The 17694-nt window shown below is 50.2% G+C and overlaps 2 protein-coding genes across 2 annotated transcripts in view; one reads left to right on the top strand and one right to left on the bottom strand.

Moving 5' to 3' along the window:
- Positions 1–1072: 1072 nt before the first annotated feature.
- Positions 1073–11098, top strand: LOC147219616 (voltage-dependent calcium channel gamma-4 subunit-like). The gene is made up of 5 exons (XM_086171453.1): positions 1073–1284; positions 3709–3960; positions 5028–5111; positions 6376–6516; positions 7305–11098. Exons 1-5 carry the CDS (start codon positions 1254–1256, stop codon positions 8159–8161), a joined length of 1365 nt encoding a protein of 454 aa, XP_086027579.1. The 5' UTR covers positions 1073–1253; the 3' UTR covers positions 8162–11098.
- Positions 11099–13290: 2192 nt separating this feature from the next.
- The window catches only part of LOC147219615 (voltage-dependent calcium channel gamma-6 subunit-like), a 7052-nt gene continuing 2648 nt past the window's right edge, over positions 13291–17694 (bottom strand). Inside the window, exons 3-7 of the mRNA XM_086171452.1 lie at positions 17585–17694; positions 17401–17509; positions 16647–16721; positions 15212–15349; positions 13291–15126 (exon numbers count right to left, since the gene is read on the bottom strand). The exon at positions 17585–17694 is cut by the window's right edge and continues 1 nt beyond it. Coding sequence (XP_086027578.1) covers positions 14906–15126; positions 15212–15349; positions 16647–16721; positions 17401–17509; positions 17585–17694 — 653 coding nt within the window. The 3' untranslated portion in view covers positions 13291–14905. The remainder of the gene's footprint in view (positions 15127–15211; positions 15350–16646; positions 16722–17400; positions 17510–17584) is intronic.

Genomic DNA, 17694 nt, shown 5'->3' with positions numbered 1-17694 from the left:
TCAGAGGGGACAAATAAATCTATTTGTAGCATATATATATGTATATGCCGTTGCGTTGATCTTGTTTTTGACATGAAATAAGGAAATTATTTTGTCGTCTTTGACCAAAACAAATCTGGCGTGAAACTTAAACTGGACGTGTTTGTTGACTCTTTCTCCTCTCAGGCTGCAGGTCTTTGGAGCTGCAGGAGAACAAACACAACGTCCTAAATATCTAAATATCCTCCAGTCCAGTCGATGATGGACAGTTTCTGCTTCCAAACACGAGAAAATGTTCACACATGTTGATTTAAAGATCCAGTTCATTTTCTCATTCAGCAAAAACACTCAGTCATGGAAAATCAACCTGAGGTCTTGTTGCTGGAGGTCCTGGAGGTCCTGGAGGTCCTGTTTGTCGGAGGTCCAGGAGGTCCTGGTCCAGGAGGGCCTGTTTTTGGAGGTCCAGGTCCAGGAGGTCTTGTTGCTGGAGGTCCAGGAGGTCTAGGAGGTCCTGTTCCTTGAGTTCCTGCACCAGGGGGTCCAGGGGGTCCTGGTCCTGGAGGTCCTGTTTGTCAGAGGTCCTGTTCCTGGAGGTCCAGAAGGTCCTGAAGGTCTTGTTTTCCTCGAGGTTGTGTTCCTGGAGGTCCTGGTCCTGGTCTTTCACCTGGTGAGATCGGACCTCACCTGGACATGCAGTTGTCCTGTGCGTGTGTCCGTGCGTGTGGGCGTGCGTGTTCCCGCGTCTTTTTTTTTTTTTTTCAAAACATCTGTGACATTCATGTCCCGCGCACGCTCACGCGCACGCCCCCCGTCTCCATCGCAGACTTCGGAGCCCGCTGTTGCCATGGAGACGCGAGAGCGCACGCTCCTCTGCTCCCGCTTTGTGCCGGCGCGCGTGCGTGCACACTCTCTCTCTCTCTCTTCATCCCGCGTGCGCGTGCACGCCACCCCGCGCGCACGTCCATTTGTTTGTTTGTTTGTTTTTTGTTTTGATGACGTCACCGCGCCCCGCTTCTTGACACCCCTGTCACGTTTCCACTTCATCTCCTCCTCTCTCTCTCTCTCTCTCTCTCTCTCTCTCTCATCCCTCCATTCCTCGGCGAGACGAGCAGGAGGAAGAAGAAGAACTAGAAGAAGAAGAAGAAGAGGAGGAGGAGGAAGAGGAGGAGGAAGAGGAGGGTCGAGCTGCTCGGTGGATGGAGGCGCCTCGGACCGCCGCGCCGGAGCGAAGCAGGAAGAACCAGGACGAGAAGAAGATCAGGAGCGGCTGAGGGATGGAGGCGAAAGGCAGAAGCATGCCCTCAGGTAACACACACACACACACACACACATGCCTTCACTCATGTTCGGTGTGTGTGTGTGTGTGTCTGCACCATGCAGGGAACCACCCCAACACACACACACACACTCCGACAGCTGCGCACAGATGTTTTTCAATGGCATTCTGCATCGTCTATACACACACACACACACACGGGTGTTTGTGTGTGTGTGTGTGTGTTTGTGTGTGTGTGTGTGTGTGTGTGCGATTGTTCCTCAGAAACAGTGAGTTTTGTAATCCAGTCTAAATCACTCAATTCATTGATTTATTTTAAGAAAAGCTGTTTTATTTATTTATTTTTTGAAGAAAAGATTTTTTTTTTTTTGCAATTTTAATATATTATTGAATTATTTTGGTTTTATTGATTTATTTTTTCATTTCTTGCTGACGATTAAAATCAAGTTGGAAACAAAAGGCAACTGTTTTTTGTTTTTTGTACCTCTAAAACTAAAATGCAATAGAATAAAATGAAATGAGATCAGATTGAAAGGTGGAGGACATGTAACACATAACTTTAAAATATAATAAAAAATAAATAAATGACATAAGTAAAGATTCCTGACAATATATTGAAAAAGAGGGTTATATGATGATTTGTAAAAAAACCTGCGTAAAGTTACCTGTAACACACAATAACACACACACACACACACACACAAGTAACATAATGAAAACTTACAGTCAAAACATTTATCAAAATAAAACCTGTTAAGATTTTACATACATGATTAAAATCAAATGTCATAAAAGGACCTAAAATGTTCACACCTGGAAGACAAAATAAAAAACTCAATTTTATGTTTTTTTTTTTATCCAAATGAGGCTGAAAATGAAAGAAAGCAAAGCAGGAAAATAAGAATTATATCTATATTTAAATTGAAGTTAAAAAAACGATAAAGTTTCCAGGCTTCAACATTCAAATCAAACCATCAGCTTTGGGACATTTTCCAAACTTTTATTCCTTTGACTGGCATATAACTATTTTATTTAATTGAATTGTATTAATTCAAATTTTACCATTTGGTTTCACTTTATTTCATTTTTCCCCATTTTGATTCATTATTTTTAAAGTGACATCAGTGGAATATTGTGTTTTTTTTTATCATAATATCAGTAGAAATAGTAAAAGTACACTTTGTTGATGATGTAAACTATTATTTTGTTTCAATAATGTGAGTAAAACAAAACCTTTAAACTGATTTGCAAACTAAGTCAGTCATGTACTTTTTTTAAAAATTTTTTTTTACATTTTATTCATATATTTGCCAATCGTTAAAAAAACAAATATAATACATATATATAATATATCCACATCCTATGACCATGTATTGACTGTGTGTGTGTGTGTGTGTGTGTGTGTTTTAGTCTTCCAGGTCAGTTTCAGGTTCCTGCGAGCCAGAATGCTCTTTTAGTTGCCTTTGCATTGTTTTGTTTTTTCATATCTTTCCTTTTTTTGTTATTTTGGGATTTGTGTTGCCATGGTAACACGCCGCAGGATCGGCGATGGCCGCCCTCTGCGGGTCCGACTGTTGACGCGGGGGAAAAAAGAAAAAACCTTCCTGGAAAAACGTTGAATTTCGAAGAAGAACTCGGTTCATTCAGGCTCTTATCTCCTCTTCCAGCAGCTCCTATCCTTCTTCTTCCTCCTCCTCTTCTTCTGCTTCTTCTTCTGCTTCTTCTTCTTCTTCTTCTTCTTCTTCTGCTTCTTCTTCTTCTTCTTCCTCCACCGGCTTCACGTCGATGCCTGAGAGGATGAAGGTGCAGTTTCGAAAATGAAGGTCAACAATTTCAGCCGCTTGAAAACGAAGTTAATCCACTGACGGAACATTTAAACCCCTCCTTCTCTTCCTCCTCCACACACACACACACACACACACACACACACACACACTCTTCAGGTCTAGAACGGTGATATATAAATAAAGCCGTGGAGAAGCCTTGACGGTTGGCATTTTGTTCTCCTGCAGCGGTGGGCGCCATGCATGTGTGTGTGTGTGTGTCGCCATTTCGATAGAAAAGCAGCAGATGTGGAGCCCCGGTTTGATTCGATCAATCAGGGAATTCAGTTTATGATAATATCAATAATATTGATGACGTCGGCGGGTCCTGAAACCGCCGATCCGCAGGTCTTGTGGTTCTGAGACTTTCTCCTTCAGGACTTTTTATTGCGCTGATGCCCCGGATCAGGTTAGGCACCAAGTTAGACTATGCAGTGTGTGTGTGTGTGTGCATTTGTGTGTGTCTGTCAAAAAAAAAAAAAAAAACCTCACTTTTTATTTGCAAGTGTATTTACAGTCCCTATGTCCTCTATTGTAAGTCGCTTTGGATAAAAGCGTCTGCCAAATGCAATGTAATGTAATGTAATGAGACTGCAGCCGCTGACCTTTGACCCCCCCTGGCCCCCCCAGACATGGGCTTCCTGCCCCGCCCGGCCATGGTGTGGTGTGAGCGGGGCATCCAGGTGCTGCTGACCACCATGGGTGCGTTCGCCGCCTTCGCGCTGATGACGGTGGCCATCGGCACCGACTACTGGCTCTACGCCCGCGCCTTCATCTGCAACAGCACGGCGAACTCCAGCCAGGAGGACGGAAACAACAAGGACAAGAAGGACCCGGGAGCGCTCACACACTCCGGCCTCTGGAGGATCTGCTGCCTGGAGGGTACACACACACACACACACACACTCACACTCAGTCAATTGTTTGTCAGTTCTATGCAAAATAAAGCCTGTATTAGCGACACGCGAGGTTGGACGGTGCATGGAAACTGGTTGTCATGGTAACAGCAGATCACCGCAGGAGGTCGGGTCGGTCAGTGCGGCGGTTCTCCCGCTAGCCGCGCTAGGTAGCCGCTGAGGTTTGTTTTGTTTTTTTTCGCCTGGTCGGTTTCCTAGTTAGCTAGCAAACGTCGGGTCATCGGTTTATTCCTGTGGGTTTTGTTGGTTAGCTGGTTGCTAAGCTAGCCGCTTGTTTCATTTCCTTGTTTGTCCGATTTCATGTTGGGTTGTTTTTTTCTCAGTGGCTCGTCTTCTAGTTAGCAAACAGCCTGATTAGCGAGTGAGTCGCTGGATTGTTTACATGTAACGCTAACAGTATATAAATGTTATGAAACGTAAGAAAAATGTAACTGCTCCTTCATGTTAAATAACTACATTTATGACTCATTCAAATCCAAAACGTTGCGTATGCATTTGAATATGTAAGTCGTAGTTTGGCTTTTAATTCTTGGACATTTTTGTTGTTTTTCTGGTAGGCTAACTTTAGCATACTTAGCTCTGTGTTTGGACGTAGATTGTACTCTTTGACAACCAACGCAGCCTCGTAATTCTCCTTGAAGCACAAAAACGCATTTTCCTTCCCGTGTTTCTTGAAACAGCCTTCCATCTGCGCCAGCTCTTCTTTCCTGGACATTTAGGGATCATTTGTATTTCTCAAATCCACGTGTTGAAAATGGCATTGACGTAGATTCGCATATTTGTCCGAGTTTGACGCGTTTGAGCTCCTACGTTCAGGAAGCTGCTGCTCCACAGCGCTCCGGTCTCAAGGCAACTTCGGGATTTAATCCCCATTAAACCGCAGATTAAATTAAAGATGAATAAATTGAATTTATGGGCATCAGATGAGACTGAACACCACAAGAACAGGTTAGCAGTCCTCGGCTAACGTTAGCCTCCGCTAGCCCTGTTTCCCACCAACCAGCCTTTCCGTCCTCCTCCTCCTCCTCGCAGGTCTGAAGCGAGGTGTGTGTTCCCAGATCAATCATTTCCCCGAGGACGCCGACTACGACCAGGATGCTGCAGAGTATCTGCTGCGTGAGCGCACACACACACACACACACACACACACACACACGTGTGCTGGGGAAAGACAGAAGGGGCTGGTGGGCGGATGTCAATGTCAGGTTCTAGCAGAGCCGTCCTGGAAGTGTGTGTAGAGAGAGAGCGTGTGTGTGTGTGTGTGTGTGTGTGTGTGTGTGCAGGTGCGTCTGGGGGTGTGCAGATGGATTGAAATGAAGGGAGTCGAAGAAGATGATCATGGCGGGTCGGATGGATTATTTTCAGCCGTTCCCCCTCCGGCCCGACGCTTTACCACGGTTACGTAAAGGCGGTTCTTGCGAGATTTACCTTTTGTCAAATTTCAAACAGGACTGCGGGCTGTTGCCACGGTGACGGGGTGGGAAGGGTCAATTTCCCTCTTGACCATATTCACGAAGAGTCGGAACGGGAAATTATTCGATTCTCAAATTTAAATGGAACCACAAACGGCGTATTTGATACACTGATCATTTTTCACCTTTTCCCGCTTGCAAAGCATGTAGCATGTAGCATTTTAGCATTTTATTATCAACCAGTAACAATCGCGGCTCTTACAGACTTATGAGCCCTCCTTGTTCTGCACCAGTTACCTAGTTACCTAGAACTAGTTACCTACAAACAAACTCCAACATCTCCTGGAGTTGCTGTGGAAGGACATCAGGGATGAGATAGTGTTCTGCAGGAGCAGCTCGCTGAGAAGGCAACATCTGTTGCAAGTATCTCAAGATCTGAAGCACGACGAGGCAACTCGATGTCCTGGAGCGGACCAGCTGAACCCCATAAAACATCTTTGGTGCCTAAACCTGAAGGATCTGGAGAAGATCTGCTTGCAGGAGAGCCAGAACCCCTGCTGCCGTGCAAACCTGCTCAACAGCTACAGGAAACATCCGATCTCTGGAAATGATCTTCCGGAAGCAAATATGAAATTCTGTTTTTCTGACGTATCGAATACTTCAGTCGCGCAGTAAAAATGCAAATGAATGACCTACAAATCATACGTTTTCTGGGTTTTTGTTTGAGATTCCGTCGCTCCCGGGCGAAGAGCACTTATGATAAAATGACAGACCTTTTCATGCTTTGCAAAGTGGGAAAAGCGAATAAATCAATCAAATACTTGATCCACCCCCGAAATAACGGACTTCCAACCTCCCTCCTGAAAGTGCACGAACCCGGTAGCCGAGGAGCACCTGGAGAACATCTGGAACGTTGAGTCCTTTGAGCGTCGGGAACCTCGGATGTTCTCTGCTTCTCCGTCCTGCAGGTGTGGTTCGAGCCTCCAGCATCTTCCCCATCCTGAGCGCCATCCTGCTCCTGCTGGGCGGCGTGTGCGTGGCCTCCAGCGGCTTCTACAAGAGCAAGAGGAACATCATCCTGGGCGGAGGGATCCTCTTCGTGGCCGCCGGTAAGCTCCGCCTCCTCCTCTGTGGGGTAAAACGGCGCCGTCCGGAATTCGGGCGCCGTTTCACACACATTCTTACAAAACCTCATAACAAGATACACATTACAATAAGATAAGATAAGAACAACTTTGTTAATCCCGAAGGAAATTGTTGTGCCAGAGTTACAGAAAATATAACAGTACTAAATAATAAAAAGAAAAAGGCAGAATTAGAAATAAAAATAAACTATAAACTATAAAGTGTCTCAGTGAAACTATAAAGTGTCATAGCAAACAAGTGATAAAACTATAAGTGTCTTAGTAACAAGTGAGGTAAGGAGTGCACAATAGTATGATAGAAGGGAAAATTGTAGTGTCGCTGTTATGAAATGAAATATTGCACAGTTTTGTTTTTTTTTTTTTTAGGTTAAGGTTTATTCCTTATAAGTCACTTATTTCCTCACTAGCAAGCGAAAAAAATAAATAAATAAAAAATAAAAATAAATAAATAAATAAATAAATAAAAAATAAAATCTAACTCAGTCAAATAGAGATAATATCTTCAACTCTCCAAATATTTTTTAATGGATGCCCATTTATCAAGATATAAGTCTGTCGGAAGTCCATGCAGTTTCCATCCTTAAGCCTCTGACGCCGCTGCTCCAGTTGGTTTGTGGGGTTTCAGCCAGTTTACTGGGATCATTTTATGTGCAATTAATAGAAGAACTCTAAGCCAAAACACCTGGTTTTTCCTTAAATCGCTTGTGTGAGGGTTTCTAAGCCGGAGGAACTCTCGCGCCGCTTCTTCTCAGGTCTGAGCAACATCATCGGCGTGATCGTCTACATCTCGGCGGCGCTGAGCGACATCTCGCCCAAGAAGGACGAGGACAAGAAGTGGCACTACTCCTACGGCTGGTCCTTCTACTTCGGCGGTCTGTCCTTCATCCTGGCGGAGATGGTGGGCGTCCTGGCCGTCAACATCTACATCGAGAAGAACAAGGAGCTGCGCTGCCGCTCGCGCACCGACCTCTTCAAGAGCACCACGCACGCCATGCTGCGCCTGCCCAGCTACCGCTTCCGCCGGCGCTCGCGTTCCAGCTCGCGCTCCACCGACCCGCCTCGCTCGCAGGAGACCTCGCCCATCGGCACCTCCAAGACCTTCAGCCTGCCGCCGTCCGCCCCGCCTTTCTCCGTCGCCACCTTGCCCAACCCTCACCATGGCAGCGGGAGCGGGAGCGGCGGCGCCGGCGGCGACATCTCCATGTACACCCTGTCCAGGGACTCCAAGCTGGGTAGCCTTGGGGGCGGAGCTCCGCCTCTGTACGGCACGGTGGACCGCGCCACGCTCTACCAGCTCCACAACTACTTCCCCAAGGATTCCGGGGGCGGCGGCGGCGGCGGCGGCGGAGGAGGAGGAGGAGGAGGCGCGGCGGTGATGAGCAGCGGGACGCTCCCGTCCCACTCCAAGTCCAACTTGGCGGCGGCGGCCCAGAACGCGGCGCCGCTGAACACGTCGACGTCCGCCGGCGCGCCGGCTCCGCAGGCACCGATGTCCACCGCCACCATGGAGAGAGAGCGCGGCAACGTGGGAACGCTGGACCGGCTGACGGCCAAGAGGGACCGGGACAGCAACTCCGACACGCTCAACAGGAAGACCACGCCGGTGTAGAGCTTCCCCTAGCCGTTAGCAAGAGGCCCCACTTTAGCCCAGAAAATACCCCCTTAAAATAAGCAGGAAATCAAAAAATTAGTAAGTAATAGTGGATTTTCAAATTAAAAGCGTCAGTCATCTTTAGATATCCAGCTCACATACAGGAAGCAGACAGAAAACATGTTAGCGACACCGCGGCTAGGCATACGGCTAAACACGCCCTCCAGAGGGCCAGCTAGCTGGCTCGCGTCGCCACTGGACAGCAGGCGGGAGCGGCGGAAACCATCTGCGAGTTCCCCCGCCGATGCCAGAGGTCAACGGTCGCTACTTAGCTTCTGGTCCCACGAGCGCGACCTCAGCCATAGCTAACCCGCCATCACACACACACACACACACCTACACACACACACCGACTGGCTGACGCACTGTGAGCTGATTTATTACGCGTTTATTACATAAAAAGTCGTTAAGGAGACGGATGGACCTTCTCCATCGTCTCGGGGAAAAAGAAAAAAAAAAAAAGGGGCAGCTGTGGACTTCCTGCCCCCCCCCCCCCCGCCATGATGCCCCCCCCCTCGCCGGCGCCGCCCACCTCATTTCCTTCCCTTTGACAAATTATCTGAAGCAACTTCCTCAGATGTTCTGCTTCCTTTTTCTGCTGAGTCACAAGAAGAACCCCCCCATAGTTCCCACCGGGCGAGTAACGCTGCGGAAAATATCACAACAGGGGGTTGTTGGGGGGGGGGGGGGGGGGGGGGGGGGGTTAGCATCTCCAATTAGAAAAACTACAAAAATGGAGGGATTGAACCACCGACCGTTTGTCAATCCAGCCTGCGGTAGCTTAAAAGGCTGGAACAAGATGTTCAGCTCCATCTTTCCGCCAAGATCGAGATCAAAACCCGGGTAAAGTACGATGCCCTTTGACCGCCGACCCACGTTAACGTGGCTAATTGGTTTGCGGTGGAATCAGGGCGAGCGACCTGATTGGTAGGAGAAAACTCAAAAGACGTTGCCGCTAGCATACTGGATAAATACTACATAATCATGTATGCTACTAGACATTAGCATCTTGTACCCCAACATCCTGATGCTGCTTGCAGCTCGTCTGCAAGCGAGATCAGGGAGTCGCTAGCCAATCTCGCAAAGTTCGCTTGCTAGCTAGCTAGCTAGCTAGCTAGCGATGCGGCGCAACCATCTCCGATGTACAAAACCAGTAAAAGACTGCACTTCTGCGCCCCCCAGTGGCAGGAGTCGGTACTGCAGCTCGACGGGAACGCTACCGTCGCGGCGTTACGAGCTTGTGAGGAGGAGGAAGATACAAAGGCCATATTTGCACTCAGCGGGAAGCTAACGTGCCCGAAAGGCTAGGAGGTAGCTTCTGCTGAGTGTACCCATCAAGGGCTGCAACCACCGGCACCGGGGGCGGGTGAGTCCATTCACACTCGTGAAGGGGGGGGTTAGCTTAACAATAGCATTTAGCCTGCGTTTGTAAAGCATGCCGGACGTGAGGAGCGTGACGGGTTCCTCTGGAGAACCGATGGAAGGACAACAAGAGCACAAGCAAGCCTTCTGCCCCCCCAACTTTCATCCCACGTCCGACTGTATCTACACCCTTTCACTAGAGTGAGTAATAAATGTATTATTCCATGTAATAACGCATCCGTCCGCGATTGGTCTGCACAGGCGACGGGGTGTCATCACTAGGCAACACCGGGCTGCACCTCCTGGACTCTTAGCTCTATGTTTCTGGTGTTTCTATGATGGTTACGGTCGTTGCAGGGTATTTATATGTCTTTTATTTAGGTTTATTTGATACGCCCGTGGCAAGCCTCGCTAAGCGCGCTAGCCCGCATTCCCCGGCAATGCGCTAACCTGGCGACCACATCCGCCCCGTCACCCGGGTTTCCGCGCGGATCACGTGCCTCGCCGGTGTTTATGGCTAACGTAGATTAGCGTCGTCTTAAAGGTCTTCACACAGACAGCGGGGTTCGCTCGATTGTCCATGCTAATGCTAACATGCCAATACGAGATCTTCTAGACCAACCGATTGTTACCTCAGGTGGACCTGCGGCGGTTACACTGACGCCTGGAGCCGACCACCAGGAGAACAAGGTCCGTGGCGTCCGAGAAGACAAACGTTCCCTAGCTATCTCGGTTCCTTAGCATCCTTCTCCAGGTCCCTTCTTGTTGTCCTCCAGGTTCCCGAGCATCGTTCTCTGGGTTCCTGAGCAAAGCTTTGCAACGTCCTTTGGCTTCCGTCACGTCGTTCTCCAGGTTCCTTAGCAGCGTTCTCCCAAGTTTCTTACCGTCATTCTGTGGGTTCCTTAGCAACGTTCTCCGGGTTCCTCGGCGTCGTTCTGTCCGTGTAAAGACCTGAAATCCACTCGTCCCTTCAGATGTCGTGCCTGTAAATTATCTCCATCCATTCTTTCTCCCCGTGATCTCGAGAAACTTCCTTCCCGTGTCGCCCGTCACGTTGTTCTCGGTCCCACCGAAGGTTCTCGAATCCCACCCCCCCATGCTAACGTTGCCAACGTAGCCTAACGATCGGTGTTTTTTAGCGTTCTGACTCGTGTGATAAATGTAGGCGATAGAATTTATATTAACCTATTTATTTTCGTGGTGGTTCCTCTAGATATTCTTAATGTTCTACTGGTTCTGGGTTCCTTCGGGTTGTTCCAAGACTTCCTCTGTGAGAAAACGTCAGCGTTCTCGGCGCCGGGGAACGGGTTAGCCGCCACGCTAATCCCAGAATGTTCCCCGATGGCTCCGGCGCTGACGTTCCCCAACGCTCGGCTCGCCGACGACGGGAAGCACAGATACATAAGGACAATAACCATAAAACGGGAAGCAATACTATTTACGATATCCTCACTGGAAAATATATAAATATACGAAACACACACACACACACACACACACTAGATATATTCAATAAAGTTCTCTATGAAAACAGCTGCATTTCTGTGTTTTAATGTGCATACCCCATGTATGCTAATCTATGGGGCTAATTTATGCTAATTCAAGAGCAAACAATGCTATTTTGGGTGGAAGCGATGCTAGCGGGTCCCCGCGGGGACGAGCCGGGCCCCTTAATGGCTCTCCGGTATTTCTGGACGGCGATTTTGTTTTGCCGGCGGTCCGGGGTGCCGAAACCCGAGCCCGACCCTCTGGGGTGCAGTTTGCCGCTCGGCTAGCGGGAGTCACAACCCCCACCCCCTTTTTTTGTTTCAGCGCCGGGGGGTCGCGGGTCAATATCGGTTTCATCCAGGACCCTCCTCGTCTATTTGAGGACGGCGATCTCTGCGCCCGAGGATCGGGTGACTCACCAGAGGGCGCGGCCCCATCCTGAGGCTAAATAAAGGGGAGGCTAACGAGCCCAGGTGCCGCGCGTTGGCCGATTAGCGAAGGCGCCGGGCAGCAGAGGCGGTTTAGACTCCGCCTCCTGCCCTGCCCTGCGGCGGCAGGGATTGGCTACAGCCCCTAAACTCTGACAGGATGTTTATTTCAGAGGCGCACGTTAACAGTCCACATTAACGTGATGCCATGATGAGGCTACGTCGAGGCCACCGTGACGCCACAATGACAACGGTGCCGTGGTTACGCCACGATGGCGCCTTGATGACGGCGAGATGACAACTTGTTGACGCCATGAATGATGACGCCATGATGATACCTTGATGATGCCACAGTGACGCCATGATGGCGTCTCAGTGACGACTTGATGACATCGTCATGATGCCACGATGACGCCATGATTACGCCATGCTAATGCCACAGTGACGCCATGATGGCGCCTCAATGACGACATGATGACATCATCGTGATTCCACAATGACGCCACGATGACGCCCTAATGACAGCTTGGTGACGCCATGAATGATGACGCCATGATGACGCCATGATGATACCTTGATGATGCCACAGTGACGCCATGATGGCGCCTCAATGACGACTTGATGACATCATCATGATTCCATGATGATGCCATTATTACACCATGCTGATGCCACAGTGACGCCATGATGCTAGCTTGATGATGCCACATGATGGCACCTCAGTGACGACTTGATGACATCATCATGACATCATCATGATTCCACGATGACGCCATGATTACGCCATGCTAATGCCACAGTGACGCCATGATGACGCCATGAATGATGCCATGGTGGCATCTTGTTGATACCTTGACGACGCCACGATGACGTCACGGTGACGACTTGACTCCCCCGATGACGCCGCGCCGCCGCCATGGTGCCGGACACACACATCAACATGGATTTTCCGAGGCGCAGTGAAGTGGATCGGACGTGTGCGATGACGTCGGCGGGGGGATTAAGAAGCGAACCGGAGCCCGTCATGGTGGTACGTGATCTGGCACTGGGCAGAACATGATTGCTCATGTGACCATGTGTGTGTGTGTGTGTGTGTGTGTGTGGTCAGATTGTTTTCCAGGTTTGTGTTTCTCCTGCCACGTCAGTCTCATTGGCCACGCTCTATATTTATCCCCGAGGTCGCGGCCAAGTGGCGGCGGTGGCGGCGTGGAGGGGCGGGGGGGGGGAGTAGAACAGGAGAACCCGAGCGGAGGAGATGTCGGAGAACGTCGGGGGGCTCGAGGAGACAACGTGTCCCCGGAACACGATGAGACGGCCGATTCATCCAATGGTTGACGTGGAAACATGGCCGCCGGCGCCCTTCGGTTTCCAGCGACAACAGGAAGTGCTCTCTTTGCGTGGTTCTCCGTGTTCCACAACCCGGGTTCTCCTCTATCCGTAGGTGTGGATGGAAGTGCGGTTGCGTGTAGCTATATGTGTCCCCGTGATTGACAGCCGATCCTGTGATTGACAGCCGATCCTGTGATTGACAGCCGATCCTGTGATTGACAGCCGATCCCTTGATTGACAGCCGGTTGCAGGTCGAGCGCCAGCGGGGTTCCTGGCCACGTTCTCCGAGGTTCCCTCAGCCCAGAGCGTGTTCTCCGCAGCTGCGCTCCTAAACGATGGTAATGCTGCTCCGTAAGCGCCTGGTCGTATCGCCCACGGCGACCGTTTTCACGCAGGAAGTGCAGAGGCTATGAAATATGCAGCGGGCGGCGGCGGCGGTTTGCCGGCGGGGCGGGAAGAGAAGGCGGCGAGGGGACGGCGTGAAGTATTCATGAGGTGTTTAATAATAAAAGCACATCTTTTCTACTCAATTGATTCAGTTTCAAGAAAAAAAAATCAAATAGAACAATAATAATAATAGTAATGATAATAATAATAATAATAATCATAGGTGCTTCATTTGACATAAATCACCCCAAAATCAATTGATTAGTAATGGAGAGAGGGTGTGTGTGTGTGTGTGTGTGTGTGTGTGTGTGTGTGGCAGAGGCTAAACACACAGCTTCATACAAACAGATACGAAGGCGTTAAGTGGAAAACAAAATCCAGAAATAAAACACAATAGAATAGAGAAAGACTTTTTTATAAATAATTTAATTTGTGTTCATTTTCAGGTCTTTTTTTAAATTAGTTTTCATTATCATTGATTTTTTTAATCTATCTATTTATATCCCATGGTCATTTTAAGGCACTTATTATTATTACTATTGCTATCATCATGATCATTTATAGTTTAAAATGTATATTTTGCAATAAAATTTTGTGTTCCCAATTGAAAAGTACTGAAAAGGTCACTACCTGTTTATTTCTGGTCACTTCCTAATTCCCTTTTATTTGATTAATTTTAATCTATTTAGCATCACTTGCATCTTTTTTTTTTTTGTTTTTTGAGTTTTAAAACCATAAACTTTGATAAAAATAAGTTAAATAAACATTCATGCATCAGTAGTTTTTTAGCTGTTGGTTCCATCGGTTTCATCGGCTCAGATTTATACTGAAAAATGCTTTGGGGGGCAGCGGCGCGGCTGTTAGCATGCAAAAATTTATTACAAAAACTAGGTCGTATGTGCTCTGAGTGTCAGGTTAGCACATTAGCCTCAGCGCATGCTAACATGGGAGACTATTTTTACAATCGCTTTTTATGAGCAACATCCCACGTTGCAACACTTATCCCACGTTAGCGTGGCTAAGAAGGCTAACGTGCTAACACCCTCCCCCTTACATGCTATCGTGCGACAACAAGAGCATGGACAATGTGATTTTTTTCAACATGATGCTCTGATTATCTTGAGTTAGCATGTGTAGAGGCTAACGTGCTAACACCCTCCTTCTGCATGCTATCATACGCTAATATGAGCAGGGACAATTTTTTGTGAATTTTTTTTTCAACAGAAGGCTCTGTCTGTCTTCACTTAGCATGTGCGGAGGCTAACGTGCTAACAACCCCTTCCCCTTGCTTGCCATCGTGCAACAAAAAGAGCACGGACGACGTGAATTTTTTAGACACAATGCTCAGATTGTCTTGAGTTAGCATGCGTGGAGGCTATCAGCTAACACCCCCTCCGCCTTGCATGCTAACAAACAGAGCGACTGGATTTTGAAGGATAAAACTACACCATGTATGCGAAGCAGTTAGCAACACGAACATCCGGCGCCACAATTAGCATCCGACCGTCGGCGGATTGTTTCCGATCCCGAAGGACGAATCGTAAGACAAATGTAGGGTCGTTTCCCAAATACACCCGAGCGCCAGGACGTTCCATCGCAGCCCCACGTGTTTTTACCCGTATGGTGAGCGGCGGCTCAAAAACACGGCTCCCGATTGGCTCGCGTATATTTGGGAAAACCAAAAAAAAAAAAGATGCCTTCCTGGCCACTAGCTGCCGCCGTCCCTGTGGGGGAGGCACCTGCGGCACGAGGGGAGGGGCAGCGCCAGCAGCAGGAAGAGGACGCCGCCCACGATGAGGACGGCGCCGGCGCAGCCGATGCAGGAGACGGACCAGGAGAGCTGGTGCTGCAGAGGAACGGCGTGGTCGCTGGCCAGGAACGCCAGCACGGACTGGTGGAACACCATGACGGCCAGGAGAACCATGAGACCTGAGTTCACATTTGGTGTCGTGTTTTAGCTCCGGAAGGGGGCACCGACAAGGCCGTTAGCGGTTAGCGTGATATCCTAGCTCACCTGACAGAATGAAGCAGACCGACGCCGGTTTGAGGAAGAAGAGGATCTCCTTGCTGAGCGACATGGTGATGCAGATGGCGCCCATCACCATCAGGAAGAGGCTGAACAGGGCCAACATGGCCGCCGCCACGTTCAGATCTGCAACAGAGGAGGAGGTCATCTCGCTAAACGAGTCCAGGGTGGAGCTGCTCCTGCTTCTACTTTGGATTAGTTGGTCAGACGTTAGCATCCCGGCTCGGTGGGAAACAAGGAGCTTCGTCCAGATCATCTTCTGCCTCCCTGGTCTACCTTCTGCCTCTGTCCTACCACACCTGAGAGGAACCACCTGAAGTGCTGGCTGTGGTTGGAACATTGGGCGGAGGGTTCAGAGCGACCTTTCGGAGTATGAACGTACTCCTGCTCCTCTAGAAGATTGGGGATTGGAGGTCTGGGATCCATTCTGGGACCTCTGGACTTAGTGGGTCGTAGCCTTGTATCCACGAGGCCATACGTAGCCTAGCAGATGTCGGCAATCCGTCGTACCTCAGCATGACAACATACCCTCTCCTGCCAGCCATGTGACCAACAGGTGAACCCTCCAGGTCGAACCTTCTCAGCTGTGATTGGCTGCAGCCCCCGCAGGCTCGCAAAGGATGAATCGACGTTCTTGTTCAGCGAGAAGCTTTGAGCCGTGGAAGAAACCATCTAATCCGGGTTGGGATTTCATCTCCGGGGGGAGATTTAGCGCTACCGCTAGTGCTAACCCCCCCTCCCCGCCGGCGCCAGATACCGGGAGCTCGTCCAGTACAATCAGCTCGGGGTGTGTGTGTGTGTGTGTGTGTGTGTGTGAAGAGGGGGTTATAGCTTTGAAGTTGTTTTTTTTTTTTTGTCATAAATCCACAGAACAAAGCGTAGATGTGTTTTAACATGCTAACGAATCGTTCCGCTAATGCCCGATTTGTGAAAGTAACGACGGCGAGGCCTCGCTGCTCGTCGACGACGTGGCACCAACATTTAAACGCCTGCCTGCCTTTTTTTTTTTTTTTTTCCTCCCCCCCCCCCCCACGCACGCCGTTCGAATGGCGCCGCGTGATCTCGGTGCATTCGCGGCGCCGCCGGCGAAACGAGAGATTAGACGGCAGCTCGGAGACACTCGAACGCGGCGTGGGCGGAATAGATTCCCCGGCACTCTCGGCGACAGACAATGGTCCGACCCCAAAGAGCGCGGCGAGGAGGGGGGGCGGCGTTGGCGTGCGGGGGGGCGGAGGGGGGGGGGGGTGCAAGGTGTGGGCGGGAGCTGCAGAGAAGAAAAACAAAAGAACCAAGAAAAAAAAAAAGGTAGAAAAAAGGGATGAAGAAGCGAGGGGGTGGGCGGACTGAGGTGTCGGCAGCCGGGGAAGTGAGTGTTTCTGTGTGTGTGTGTGTGTGTGTGTGTGTGTGTGTGTGTGTGACTCACTCTTCTGCGTCGTCTTCTGGAACATCACGGCGTTCTCCCCCGTGGTGAAGAACTTGAAGAAGGTGCAGTTTGATTCTGGAAGGGAGGGGCGAGGGGAGAAGGCAAGAGCGGGTGACCAGGCGTCATCGCCATGGGAACTTCGTTGGGATTCAACACACACACACACAAAACACACACGCTTCCAATTGGACGCGATCGAGGCTACGTGACCGCCGGCGCCGAGCTCTACATGTCGATGCTTCCCGTGCGATTAGCATCGCCGCGCTAACGGTGGAACGCGTCCATCAAACGGGACGCGACGACCTTCCTCGGATGTTAGCGGCGCCGCTTCCTGATTAGCGCCATCAAAGACATCGGCTCAAGCTGTTCGGAGCTTGTTCTTCCTCCCCCGTCCTCCTCAGCTTCCCCCCGCCATCCTCCCCCCCTCACAGCTGTCACCGCCCGCCGTGGAATCCATAGCGCCCCCCCCGCCGGAATCCCGCCTGATGAGAGACGGGCCGCCGCAGCCGGCGACTCGGGTATTGGTCCTCCGGCGGGGGTTGGAGGCCGGGAGCCTGCAAACTGGATAATCTGCAGAGACGCCACCTGATAGGGCAACGTGGATTAAGAGATTACCTTCCGGTGTTGTGTCTCGCCCCGCGTCGACCCCCCCTCCGCGGCGGCTAATGTTGCTAAAACACGCGGGGGTGTGCATTGACAGCCAAACATCGTAGGAAGCGGGAAGCGCGGCTTTCTTCCCGGCTTGCGGCATTACCTCCGGGCAGCTCGGCGGGGCCGCAGCTCTCCCTCTCCGGGTCGATGTCGGCCACCCAGAGCGTCTTGGTGCAGCCCTTCCAGAGGCCGTAGTGAGCCGTCAGACAGGTCTGCGCCGCCGGGACGAAACGCAGGTGAAGGGACGAGCCTCGCGTGGGAGTTCCCGGAAAGTCGCCGCCACTTACCTGGTTGTTGTAGAAGTTCTTGGAAGGCGCCAGCTCCACCCAGAACTCCGTCCCCACGCCGAGCACGGTGAGGACCACGCCCACGATGGCCACGAAGAACGCCAGCTTGA

The sequence above is a fragment of the Fistularia commersonii genome, chromosome 24, assembly GCF_037954325.1.
Source record: "Fistularia commersonii isolate RoL2024-O1a breed Wild chromosome 24, RoL_Fcom_v1.0, whole genome shotgun sequence".
Lineage (NCBI taxonomy): Eukaryota > Metazoa > Chordata > Actinopteri > Syngnathiformes > Fistulariidae > Fistularia > Fistularia commersonii.
Note: the sequence above shows the minus strand (reverse complement) of the source record. Positions and strands in the feature narration are given on the sequence as shown.

Excerpts from the sequence above, each read along its gene's own strand:
- LOC147219616 (XM_086171453.1), top strand. The coding sequence starts at position 1,254 with ATGGAGGCGAAAGGCAGAAGCATGCCCTCAG. Across the intron at positions 1,285-3,708 it reads AGGCAGAAGCATGCCCTCAG|ACATGGGCTTCCTGCCCCGC; the intron begins GTAACACACACA and ends TGGCCCCCCCAG. Across the intron at positions 5,112-6,375 it reads TGCTGCAGAGTATCTGCTGC|GTGTGGTTCGAGCCTCCAGC; the intron begins GTGAGCGCACAC and ends TCCGTCCTGCAG.